The 14361-nt window shown below is 37.7% G+C and overlaps 1 protein-coding gene across 1 annotated transcript in view; it reads left to right on the forward strand.

The window, feature by feature from the left end:
- The first annotated feature begins 2601 nt into the window (after nt 1-2601).
- LOC127652489 (collagen alpha-1(XI) chain-like) overlaps nt 2602-14361 on the forward strand; it is a 93299-nt gene continuing 81539 nt past the window's right edge. Inside the window, exon 1 of the mRNA XM_052138636.1 lies at nt 2602-2869. Coding sequence (XP_051994596.1) covers nt 2788-2869 — 82 coding nt within the window. The 5' untranslated portion in view covers nt 2602-2787. The remainder of the gene's footprint in view (nt 2870-14361) is intronic.

Below are 14361 nucleotides of genomic sequence, written 5' to 3' on the forward strand. Positions count from 1 at the left end.
TCCAGCCATCTTGAACACCTGGCAGTACATTACTGCAGATGATGTTGAACTTTGAATGACGAATTGCTTGCTATGATCCTCATTTGTAAGTCGCTTTGGATAAAAGTGTCTGATAAATGACTAAATGTGTAAATGTAAATAGTGTCATGTGCATGGAAAGGCCTAATTTAGTCCAGCATGTCCTGGGGCAGATGTCCATCTTGTGAATGATCATGGTGCCATGCTCATGTTGCAAGAATTGCTGGAGGTGCATTGTTAGTCTTAGAGGAGGGAGATCGGTAGATAACCTTTTTCATTGTTCCCAATACGCTTCATTGACTGACTGAGGTGTTCAAGTTCTCATTCTTTTATTACTATGAAGTTCAAGTCTTGGGGACATTCTCCTGAGAGTCTCATGAAATGCATTAAAGTAATACAACTAGTTGTGCATAAATATATTATGAATTATTATGCAGATCATTTGCAATTAGTTTGAATAGTTTTTTAAAAGCCATTTTGGTTTAACCATACCTGCTTGACTGCCTTAGTAGAAGTATCTACTGACAGCGTTGTCAATGGGTAAATGGGTAAATGAGTAAAATGCCCTTTCTTGATTGGAAAGGATGCTCAGTAAAAATATCTTGCTCACTAGGTATATTTACATTGAATTTACTTCAAGGAAAATATGTCTCATTTTTTACATATCTCAAGCATGCTCTTCACGACACTTTTATCAACTTGGTTAACAAATATATGAACTTTTGAAGGAACTTATAAGGGTAAAATTGTTTGGTGTGATGGAAATGGCACCAAAAGTGTGGAACAACCGTAATTTTTATTAAAAAAAAGAATACTCAAAAAATGTATTACCCTTACTTAACTGAATTATAGATTTGGCATGTAACTGAATGTCTTTCATTCAGAATAAGTTTCATTTAGCCAACATAATTTAGTTGGATTAGGTCAAATTAATGTAGTACAGCAGTTTTAACTCAACTTTATTTGATTCGTCAAACTCTATTCACTAAGGTTTATTTAATATTTTTTTTTATGTTGGCCCAACTTTATTTATTTCATTTTTTTATGGTAAATGGTCTTCACTTATATAGCGCTTCACACTGCATCTTATTCACCCATTCACACACACCAATGACAGCAGAGTTGCCATGCAAGGCGCTAGCCTGCCATTGGGAGCAACTTGGGGTTCACTGTCTTGCCCAAGCACACTTTGGCATGTTGAGTCATGTGGGCCGGGAATCAAAACGCCAACCCTGTGATTAGTGGCCATCCTGCTCTACCACCTGAGCTTCACTTAAGTGAAGTGAATGAAATATTCATTTTATTAAGTAACAAAATAAATACATAAAAACAATAAATTTTTTGTGTTCAGTAGACTGTTAAATGATATGCTAAGTGCACAATATATTTGTTGTTAATTGAACTTCAGCACATTAGGTTATATGTGCTTTATAAATCTTAGTACAGTTAACTCAAAAATGAAAACATGTTGACTTAAAATTTTAAAAATATGGCAAACTAACATGATATGTGTTTTTGTGTTAAGTGAACATAACATTTTTATGTTGTTTTGACATTTCTGACCATTTGTGTAGACACTACACAAAAATTTGGGGAAAAAGTTGGGATTTACAGTGTAACAGACTCTCTTTTTAAATAGCAATTTAACAGAACATTAACAGATTTCCTTCTATTCTTATCTTGCTCAAAAATGCATAAAATAACACTTAATTTTACACTTGTTGATCCAGTCGCATGCAAAGACTGCTGGAAAATGGAAATCCCCTGCCCAGTTTCATCAATGCTTTATTAACACCACAAAAAGTATTCATGTAGTCCCAACTTAAATTGATTAAGTAAACTTCCATTTTACTAATTTAAATGGACAGAACGCAACAAAATCAAGTTGTGACAAAATGTTCTACAATTGTGTTTCTTTACTTCTTTTTAATTAAGTAAATTGAACAAGCAGCACACATTATTTTTTGAATAAATAAATATTAAAGTGGTTTACATTTATTTCACTCTTTGTTAAGATTATCATATTAAAGGAAACATAGGGATTTTCATAGTTTCATATTAAAAGTCTGGGTCTGGGGTGAGGCTAAAAGTAATGCACGAAGGTATTTGAAAAGTACCAAAAAAATAATAATTAAGCCCAAGTAAAAAGTTTCCATGTCAGTTTAAATGTGACCTTCAAACATCTGAAATAAAATACATTTAAAAAATCAACCCCTGAGCCTAAGTACCCGAAGTTGAAGAAACACTCAAATATCCTCATTGTATTGGCCACTGCGATCTCTTGATAGCAGTTTTGGCCATTTGAAAAAAACATTTGGTGTGGTGTTATGAAATTATTATGTTTGCATTAATTAATAAATTCACACCAACGTCACAGCACATCGAAAAACGCACATCATATAAACATGTTTAGAGCGTCGTGCAATTTGTGACACGTGTCCCGTGAAGGCACCGCTATGTGAGTCTCGACATAACCGCATCCTGGGAGGGGAGGGGAGGGGAGGAGAGGGAAGGAGAGGAGAGGATGGGATGGGGGAGAAAGTTTGGGAAGGAGTGAGAGGAAGAAACTGAATGAGAGGAACACAGTTGAGTGGTCTTGGATGAGAGGATACTCACAAAGAAACAACCCTCTCCGTCTTGTGCAAGTATAAACCGGGACCGGACAATTTACCTCTCTCTCTCTGTCTATGTATAAGGCTTCTGAGGTACATCAGTCGTAACTATTGTCTGTATGATAAAGCACTCAAGCGGAGGTAACGGGTCCTAAACATGAACCGGTTGAGGAGGAGTGCTGCGAGCAAAACACTACAGCTGCTTCTCTTAATTTTGTGCACAACAAAGACGAAAGCAGGTAAAGAACATTACAAACAAAACAAAAATCATTGTTATTTGCTGTTCTTAGTTGAGTAGCGCGTTCATAATCGTTTAATGCCTTAATAAGATGTTTATCCTCTGTGCACTTGTTATAGACGCGTTATTAAGTACTGTGTCGCAGAAGCTGGAACAATGGGTCTAGAAATGAGGATATCTTGTGAAGTTGTTGGAAAGTCGCTTTTTCATATGTATGACTTCGATGTTTTTTCCTTAAACGTTTTATAATGAGGCTTTTAATGAGGCAAATTATCACTGAGAGTAAGTTTATGATAAATGTTGAATGTTCCAACGGTTTGAACTTGTTCATTGCGGGTCATGACATTTCTCTGTGATCTTTTCTCATAGTTTGTGCTATATACACATTTAAACTGACACACACACACACACACACACACACACACACACACACACACACACACACACACACACACACACAAACATGTTGTGTTTCCATGTTTTATGGGGACTTTCCATAGACATAATGGTTTTATACTGTACAAACTTTATATTCTATCCCTAAACCTAACCCTACCCCTAAACCTAACCCTCACAGAAAACTTTCTGCATTTTTACATTTTCAAAAACATAATTTAGTATGATTTATAAGCTGTTTTCCTCATGGGGACCAACAAAATGTCCCCACAAGGTCAAAAATTTCAGGTTTTACTATCCTTATGGGGACATTTGGTCCCCACAAAGTGATAAATACACGCTCACACACACACACACACACACACACATGTTGTGTTTCCATGTTTTATGGGGACTTTCCATAGACATAATGGTTTTTATACTGTACAAACTTTATATTCTATCCCCTAAACCTAACCCTACCCCTAAACCTAACCCTCACAGAAAACTTTCTGCATTTTTACCTTTTCAAAAAACATAATTTAGTATGATTTATAAGCTGTTTTCCTCATGGGGACCGACAAAATGTCCCCACAAGGTCAAAAATTTCGGGTTTTACTATCCTTATGGGGACATTTGGTCCCCACAAAGTGATAAATACACGCTCACACACACACACACACACACACACACACACACACACACACACACACACACACACACACACACACACACACACACACATATATAATTATTATTATGATATAATTATGATTAAGATTATTAAGATATGCTTTACAATAACAATGCAAGTCATTTTAACAAATACAATTAGGTAACACTTTACATTTGGTTAATATTAGTTAATACTGATATCATGAACTAACAATAAACAATAGCCTACTTTTCTACAGCATATATTAATCTTTGTTAATGTAGGTTAATGTTTAAACAGAATTGTTTGTTGTTAGTTCATAATGCAATGTTAACAGATACAACTTTATAGTTAAAAATATATTAGAATATGTTGTAATTAATATTAACCACGATTAATAAGTGCTGTACAATTATTGTTCAGTGTTAGTTCATGTTAACTAATGTAATGAACAATGTTAATGAATACAACCTAACTGTAAATTGTTACCAAAACGTGTGTATAATGAATAGCCTATATTTTACAGTTGTGGCCCCTGTGATGTCTAAGTGTGCGGTATTAAGGTCATATTGTTGATCAGGTGTATTAACACAGTTACCTGGCTCATATAGCTGGAATAAGCAGGGGGATTCCTCTAGGAGACTGTGATGTCATTTTTGAATTTGCTCGTGACCCATGGCGCTTTGCTGTGAAACAGTTTAACGTTGGCTTGATACATACTGTAGGTGAATGGGTGCTTACTAATTTAGCAGATTAAAATTCCTGTTCGGCAGTTGGCCAACTGTGCTACAGATCAGTGTAGTATTTATGGAAAAGCCATAACCCATACCAGAAATGTTAGGTTTTGCTTTGTTTTTGTGGTCAAACAGTTTCAACCAACCCGATCTCATGAAAAGTCGTACATAATTTACGAGTTGGCTATTTCATATGGCTATTTCATAGTATTAATATGGTTTCATAGTAATACTATGCCCTTACATAAACACCATATCAAAACTTAACCAATCAGTAGAGTGTTAACATGATAGGAAGCTGTTGTGTGTGACAGAAGCAAGTAATTGTCTTGTATTAGATGGAAACGATGTCCAGCGACGTCATTGGCTGTAGTGAAAGTCGTAGGAATTCAAACGAGTGCAGTCGCACAATATCATACGAATTAGCCAAATTTAGAAAAGTTGTACGAATTCCTGACGATTTCGCCGTGAGAGTGTGTTGGTTTCAACAGAATTACTGTGGTCAGGATTATTTGTCTATTTAGGACAATAAACAAGAACGGATATACTTGTTATGACATGACAGAAGTACATTAATGATGCAAAACAGTTGTGGCAGTGTGGGTCTATTTTGAATTGTTATTGTTTAGTAATGAGTGTGAGAAATGTTATTGTGCGTCATAATATTGGTAGCATGCAAAGATGATGCACACTTAAAGGGTTAGTTCACCCAAAAATTTTAATTATCCCATAATTTACTCACACTCAAGCCATCCTAGGTGTATATGACTTTCTTCTTTCATCCAAACACAATCAGAGTTATATTAAAAAATATCCTGGCTCTTCCAAGATTTATAATGGGAGAATATGGTACCTTAGATTTTGAAGCCCAATAAAGCACATCCATCCATCATAACTGTAATCAGTATGGCTCCAGGGGGTTAATAAAGGCCTTCTGAAGCGAAGCGATGCGTTTTTGTAAGAAAATATATCTGGTTCAAACAAAAAGGGTTGGGCAAAAAACTAAATCTCCTCTTCTCTTATATCGAAATCCTCTGACATTCTTCTTTAAAAATCCTTGTTGTTGACTTCTAATTTGTGACCGGCATTTTGTTTTGCTCTATCCGCTGCGCTTCCGCGTTAGTCACTTCTCACCGGAGCTTACGCTACGCCTACGTCATACGCCGGAACTCTACTCTCTCGTTAACGCACGGACGGCTTTTACTGGAAGCCAGTGATTTTAGTTTAGAAAGTTATAAATATGGATATTTTTCTTACAAAAGCATAACGCTACCCTTCAGAAGGGCTTTATTAACCCCCCGGAGCCGTATGGATAACTTTTTTTACGGATGGATGCACTTTATTGGGCTTCAAAATCTAAGGTACCATTCACTCCCATTATAAAGCTTATATTTTTTAATATAACTCTGATATTGTTTGTCTGCAAGAAGAAAGTCATCTACACCTAGTAAATTATGGGATCATTTTCATTTTTGGGTGAACTAAGCCTTTAATAATAAAAATAAATTAGGCTACTTACATACATATATAACTTACATTTATGAATCATTTGTTAATCTGAGTCTAAAGTGTAACTGGGTTAACGGGTATGTTTTTTCCCCACTTTATCACTCACGTCTGGTTCTACAGTGGATATGTGGCAAGGCAGGATGTGGTTAATTTAGTCAGTTGTTGAATATTTGCACTATGTCTCTAAGAAAGTCTGGCATGTGTTTCATGTGTATAACTAGAACTTTGGAACTGCACTTTGTTGTCGTGTTTGACGAAAAGAACAAAGGCATTTTTTTCTGTTTGTGATTCTTCTGTCCCTCTTCCTCCCCATATTTATTTCCAATCTATCTGTCCCCTCTCCTTCAAAGGCCTTGAGTCTCTTCAAGGCTATGGAAGGACTGTGTTTGATGTTGTATCTCCTCTTTATGGTTATCATGTTAGCTTGGTCCATGGCTGCATGCGCCTCCCACTCTCCCTCCACGGTTCCTCACCTTTCACACGGCCTGATGTGGACTCACAGGCATGTTCCTTTTGATCCCACTACAATTCAGAGACAAATAAGCAAATGAAACAGTATGTATGAGAACAGTATGAGAAAGACAAGAGGCCATGCTCTTGGGATGGATTGGAGCTTCCACTTTTTCCTCTCTAAACAGACATGCCTCCCTGTTGCTTTGGAACTTGGGCCATCAGTGCTGTGCTCCCCTCTGAAAACTGTCATCCATCCAGCAACAATACAAACATCTGGCTCACAGAAGCAGAACTTCATGTTCTTTCCTATATGGCCATATACTGTATTTTAACATCAGAGGATTTATAATCTTTTAAGAGTAGTGAAATACTTATTTACATCATGACACCCACATAAACTTCTGCTCTCTTGCTGCTTTTGTCTTTTTGTTAAAGCACAATAGTGATACCGGGCATTTCGAAAATTACATTTTGAGTTTTTAATTAGATAAAAAAACTTTTGTTTGGTGTGTGTGTGTGTGGTTTGAGAGGGCAGGAGTGTTCAGTGAGGGACTGAGAGATGCAGGTGTTTCCTTTGTGGACAGTTATAGTTGGTCAGGCAGGGTGTCTCACAGTAAGCAAATATCAGCAGAATAAAATTTAGAGACACAGAAATCCAAGGGTGCTGTGTAATGATGCTCAACTCCCTGGCACAATAATGCCTCCCACTCAGCAGTTCCCATACTTTAAGTACAAATTCCCTGGTCCTTAATCTTCAGCTGGTTGCATGTTGAGAGGGATGGTGGGATACATTCAATCTCATTCCATCCATATTGTGGGTTTACTGGAGTGGGACTCCTATGGTGGAAGAGTTTGCTGCTGTGGTGAGGGAGATTCCAAGTTTTCTAATAGCATACTGCTGCTATTTTGAGTAACTGCCAAACATTGAGATGAGCTTGAAACCGATCCAGTCTCAAAACTCAATCAAAGATGTGCTCCAAGCTCAAAATTTAGGTAGAACCGGTTGTCTGCCAGTTTAATTTACTGTTAACTTAAAGGATGTCCATTTGGGAGATTTCAGTTCATGACTTCTATGTATAAACAACATCCAAGATTTTGATTAAAGATTAAATATTTTAAATAGGATCCAGCACAAAACTGAGCTGCAAATTAAAATTTTGAGATCTACTGATCGATCTGTAATATACGTCATATTGTTCCAAACCTCATGTTAATGTATAGAGTTACATGACTGAACTTTAGTCATTTACACACACTTTAACACTCTTTGTCCACATTAAACAGTTCACATAACACAGATCAAATCTCAAAACGTTTTTATTTCCTTCTGTTTTGTGTTGACCTTGTTTAAATGGATAGTTACACCAAAAGTTGTCAGCATTTACTCATCATATATTGCAAATGAAAGGGAATGGTGACTGAGGCTGACGGCACAAGCTGATATGTTCATTTGTTCATTTGTTCTCTTTTAGCCAATTGATTTGCTCACATGTGACATGTTAAGCTAACTGGCTTGCATGGTGTATGCTTATTGGTCCTTTGACATCTAAACGGGTAACCAATCATCTTGTGTCTCTCTTTGTCTAACATTTACATTTCTCTGAAACCCACCTCCACACCAGCTCCAGTTGTCTAGATCTGCTGTATAGGATATTAATGTATATTTATTTGTGCAGCAGCATGTCCTAAATGCACGAATAAGCATGTCTTGCATTTTGTCTAATTGTGCAGCAGCAGCATGTCCACATTAGGGATGAAATGGTTACCAGTTTCAAGATAAACCATGGTAAAATTTCCGACGTATTACCGTTTTAAATTTGAATAATCATTAAAACCATGTTTAATTACCGCGGTTTGAAAACCTCACGGTAAATACTGTCCAGCATCAACCAAAGTAAGCAACAGCCTGACGTAGGCACAGCATGTAGCGGGGTTTTTTTTTGTGTGTGAAAACTTGGCGGAAGGCAGTGACAGCGCTCGGGAGATTTTTCAGCCTTCTATAGGACCAAATCTGAAGTGTGGTCGTATTTTGGGTTTTACAAGAGGGCTGAGGGAAACTTAATCGAAGATGGTCACGCTGTCTGCAGAAAATGAAAAAAAAGAAAAAAATTGCGAATGGGGGCAACACTTCAAATATCTTGAGTCATCTTCGTGACCACCACCCACTACTTTATAGCGAATACAAGGTAAGATAACTTTAAGGTCAATGCATGATGCGGGGACTTCGGAATGGAGGAAAATATCATGGTTTGTCTGTCTAACTTGCTAATAGCTTGTCAATATTGTAAACTACAGCTTTCAGTGTGACCTACTCTTGTAAAAACACTACACGTTGTTTTGCTGCTGTATGTGTCGTGTGCCTGCAGACTCCATTCACCTATTGCACACGATAACACCTTATGTAGTTTAGTCACCCAACCAACATATTTTGTTCATTTACAATGCGGCAGTCCTCAACTTGGTTGTAAAAGTGTTCCATTAGGAGAAACACTATAGACTACAATATATATACAAGACCACTGTATTTATGTCAGTTTTTGGGCTCATTGTAATTACCATCACTGTCTTCTTAGGACTCATTTGTATTTATGTAAATTGTGCATGGGATCATTGCATATACTCGATAGGCTGTGTGTGTGTGTGTGTGTGTGTGTGTGTGTGTGTGTGTGTGTGAAAAATAATAATAATTACACTGGTGACCAAAAGTTTGGAAAACTTTAACAATTTTTCTCTTTTGGAAGGACGTTAGAACTTTAATTCACCTAAGTGGCATTCAATTGATCACAAAGTATAGTCAGGACATTACTGATGTAAAAAACAGCACCATCACTATTTGAAAAAAGTTATTTTTTATAAAATCTAGACAGACCCCATTTCCAGCAGTCATCACTCCAACAACTTATCCTTGAGTAATCATGCTAAATTGCTGATTTGGTACTAGAAAATCACTTGCCACAAACACATACATTTTTCACATTATTAATATTCTGACTATACATTGTGATCAGTTGAATGCCACTTTGGTGTATAAAAGTACCAATTTCTTTCCGTAAGAGCAAAATCTGTACATTATTCCAAACTTTTGGCCGCAAGCGTATATTATAACAACACTAATAATAATACATTTCCTATTCACTGGTTTACAAAGTTGGTTTTCAATATAAAACTGACCTGAAATGATTTCAATGTGTATCGGTGCTTTTTGAAAATTTCCAGCACATTTGAATAATACCACGCTAATACTGATAACCATGATAACTCTGGTCACTATAATCGTGATATGAAATTTTCATACCGTTTCATCTCTTGTTCACAAGCTAACTCAGTATGTCTTTGTATGTTCTAGCAGTAGCAAGTCTCCGTAATTTCTCAGCCGCAGCAGCCAAGCAGATATAGTCCCCCAAGATCAATATCCTATACATATTTCATACCCACATTAACATGCTAAATCTTTCAGAGTGTTGACATGACTGAACTAGAGATTGACCATGGCTGAGGGACAGTGGGCTGAGAGAATGTTTTTGGAGTGTCATTGGGCGTGTCTGAATTGTATTGTCCCCGCTATTCTCGCTTCACTGCTTCTGCTGTCAGCAAGGTTAGGCTCCAGGCCCCTTGAGTTCAGAGGTCAGGGTCAGTGCAATTTAATTATATTCAGCCTCAGAAAGGTGTTAATTGTTGTTGTTTTTTAATTATTATTTGTTGTTTTTAAGTTAATTGTTTAGAATAGATTCTGGCTCTGTACACAAGGTTGTGATATTAAGTTTTCGAGAGCTGTGGAGAGAATCTCTGGACCACAGAAGTCATTCTCAGAGTGTGGTAAATATTCCTGTGGACTGGAGCTTTACACTGTGGGAGGATATGCACTTAGTGATGAATACTAAAGGGAGTTCCCTCAAATTATGGTTTATTTTGTAACTAATAATTTTGCCAAGACTCTCGTCCCCAGTGACTCAAGTTCAGTGAATAAAGACGTGATGCAATAAGAGAAATGTGGACATGTTAGCAAAACATTGCTTATGTAGCCAGTGTAAACCAAAATGTATCATGTTATATGTGCAGTTATTGTAAACACATGATGTTGTGCAAATTTACCCAGTGCTATAATACTCCATTTAGAGTTTGATGGAATGGAATGGTAATCTTACATTGTACAATAAACAGTCAGTCATAATATTCTTATCACTTCTTTCAGGAAATTGGGAAAACAAAGTTAATGAAATGTAGTCCTTAAAGCTGGCAGCATTGCTGACATGGTTTTGTAATGCAACTAGACATTTCTGTCAATATGATCTGGAACTCAATATGCTTCTATTGAATGTTCCAGTGCCCTGACATTGACTCCATTCTTCAGAGGTAATGACAAGCGCCATCTCCTATCAGACATTAAATCAAATGTGTTTATCTTTTTCTGGGGTGCTAATGATACCAGAGACCTGGGTTTTGGTCCCATGAAAATTCAGAAAGTAATTGCATTCACCTTACCAATAATGAGGTTGCATTTTCCCTCTAAGATTATTTGTTTTATTTCACTGATGGTTAGGTTTAAGGTTGGGGTTTTAGTTAGAGAGTAGTGCATTCCTGTTAACTGCATTACATAATTAAAAACAACTCACTTTTGCCGCTAATCTGTGGACATTTTACTGGGAAACTGGAGCTCACATGTGCCCATTCGTTCAACAATAGTTCCACCTTCGGCAACTGGGGGCAGTGCATTGAATTTGGTAAGCATAGACCAATTCACTGTATGAGAACAGTCTGGTTCTATTGCACAATTGGTAGAGCATGGAACCGAAAATGTATTTTCACGAGGTGAGCAGATTCACTTATTAAACATTCTCAGTAATGTGCATTTGCTACAGTTCTTTGCAAATTGAGGAGAAACAGAATGCTTTGTTTTCACGTCACATGAATCTTTAATTAGTTTAGTGGTTATTTGAGGTGATGATTGAAAATAGCCTCTGCTGTATAAAGCCCGAAGATATGCCAGACAGCCACACCCGGACAGGTGTAATTGATACAGCTAGAGGTAAAACAGTGAGAGCAGCACTTGGCTGAAGCGTATAGGTGAATAAAACACAGGTAGCACTGCCTTGGGTCACACAGTTCCTGATGAATGTGATTTGGAGACTTGGCTCCAATTTGACAGTTGGCTGCAGTACAGAGTAAACATCAGCATGTTGCTTCTGGGCTGGCTCCGGATTTCCAACATGGCGTCCAGCCACCTGCTCCAGGCTCCTTTATGACGCTGGAGGAGGAACATTCCCTAGAGCTGAGGATAGAGCTCAGTGGAGGGAGAAGGGCCTACTTAGTAAAGGATTTGTTAACTGGGGACACAGAGTTTATTTTGGGATATGTCACCATTTTATGTTCTCCTATCCCTTTGCTCATGGAACCCTTGTTATCACATAGATTTTCTTTTTACCATTTACAGTATGTTTGCTTTCGAGGTGAAATATTCTGTTTCCCCATGCAATATATCAAACATTGGTATTCTTTCTTCACAGCAGATTGCAGTTAGTGTGGGATGTTATTGGTTTAATGTCATAAATGTTGATACACCATTGATTTGGGCATTCTAAAAAGGTTCTATAATGATCCATGTCTCGGATGCTTTGTTTTTAGACTATTCATACAATGAATTGGTGAGTATCTTGGGAATTTGCTGAAAGACTTCTCACTCAGTAGAGGCATTTCAGCTCCTGTTCTTAAGCCACCAGGCCACTGTTATTACTGTCATGTGAATTTCTCTGAGGTCAGAGGGCAGATATTTAACAGTGCAGTGTTTGAGCCATTTACTCTAGGATTTAATTCTGTGTTTGGTAAACAAGGTCTGTTTGCTCTTATGGCTTTCAGTTTAATGTGTTAACTGTAAGTGTGTAGTTGACATGCCAGGCAGTGACAGCTATATGCTTACTATATGCTATACTTGATCTAAAACTATTTGTAGAATTAATTTTCTAAAATGTTACATTTTGTACTGAACATGTCGTTTTTTTATTTCATTTTAATGAAATAGAATGACTACATGGAGTATTTCCTCTTTTAAAAAATGTATTTGCCTCACCACATGACATCAAGTAAATAAGCTGCAAAAATGCTAAAAGGTGATTATACAGTAAGTGTGTAAACTTAAAAGAATAGTAACTAGTTCCAGTACCTAAAATAAACACATTCTACATATACATCTTAACCAAAAATCCTGATGCCCATGTTTATACTGTTTAAAATAAGTTTGACATGCCTCATTGTATGAATATCGCTGCAGTTTTAGTTTAAGGTTTATGGTAGGGATCAGTATTGGGTAAGTTACCAAAAACATTTTTATAATCCACAACATATTACTAACCCCCTGCGGCAACAAGCTCTGTAGCATGCGCCTGACCTCCATTTGACTCGCAAGAGTGCCTCAAACCATTGCTCCTGTTCGGAACGAAGCTCCAGGAGGGCCTGGTGTTGTGTTTGGTAGATGTCAGCGAGGGTCTTTATGATGTCAACCAATGGCGAGGACTTCATGATGGCTACCTCCCTCAATCCCGGGTTTCGGCACCAGTATAACAAGACCCTTAGCTCCAGGGAATGAGAACAACAACTTTCGCTTAACAGCGATAAAGTAAACCAATGGAGATACAAATAAATCAAAGGTGGCAACAAATCAGCGCAGCTTTCGGTAGCACAGCAAATGGTCACCACACGGACAGCTTGTCAGCTGGGCTCTCTCTCTCGTCTGCCGCTGTCTCATCTCCTTAAAAGCCCCCATCCCTCCTCACTGAAATACAAGACAGGTGTTAAGCACAGGTAGAAATCATTCATCACTCATCTCCCCTTGCCTTTCTCCACACAGCATTGCGCGCGGCCATGCCCCTGCCTCCACAAAGGAGTTTCCATCTTCAGAACTGCCGCTCCCTGGATGTTTTTTATTTTTGGCACCATTCAGAATAATTTCTAGAGCCTGTTGTATATGAAAATCCCAGGAGATCATCAGTTACAGAAATTCTCAAACCAGCCCGTTTGGTACCATCAATCATCCATGCAATTATCTAACCAGCCAATTGTGTGGCAGCAGTGCAGTGCCTAAATTCATGCAGATACAGGTCAGGAGCTTCAGTTAATGTACACATCAACCATCAGAATTGGGACAAAAGGTTATCTCAGTGATTTGAACCATGACATGATTGTTGGTGCCAGATGGGCTGGTTTGAGTATTTCTGTAACTGCTGATCTCCTGGGATTCACACACAACAGTCTCTAGAGTTTACTCCAAATGGTTCCAAAAACAAAAAACATCCAGTTAGTGGCAGATCTGTGGACTGAAATGCCTTTTTAATGAGCAAGGTCAACAGAGAATGGAGAGACTGGTTTGAACTGACAAAGCCTACGGTAACTCATATAACCGCTCTGTACAATTGTGGTGAGAAGAATATCATCTCAGAATGTATAGATTTATTTTATATTTGTAACCTGTTATGATCCCTTGTTGTCTGTCCCGTGCTTTCTGTTTCACCCGTCTCTGTTCACTTTCCATGTCACGTTTTCCTTGTTGTCCGCCCTTGTTTCACTGTCTTCGTGTTAAAACTACATTTCCCATGATCCCCAGCATTCATCACTGCCAGCCTTGTGTCATTGTGCTCACCTGATTGTAGTTTGTCATCATCTTGTATCCAGTGTATATATACCCTGTTTGTTCTCCATTCCCTTGTCTATCGTTGATGTTTATGGATGCTTGCTCGTGAACTCTGTTTATGCCTCTCGTGTTTTGTTCCATTTTAT

Source organism: Xyrauchen texanus, chromosome 12 (genome assembly GCF_025860055.1).
Source record: "Xyrauchen texanus isolate HMW12.3.18 chromosome 12, RBS_HiC_50CHRs, whole genome shotgun sequence".
NCBI lineage: Eukaryota > Metazoa > Chordata > Actinopteri > Cypriniformes > Catostomidae > Xyrauchen > Xyrauchen texanus.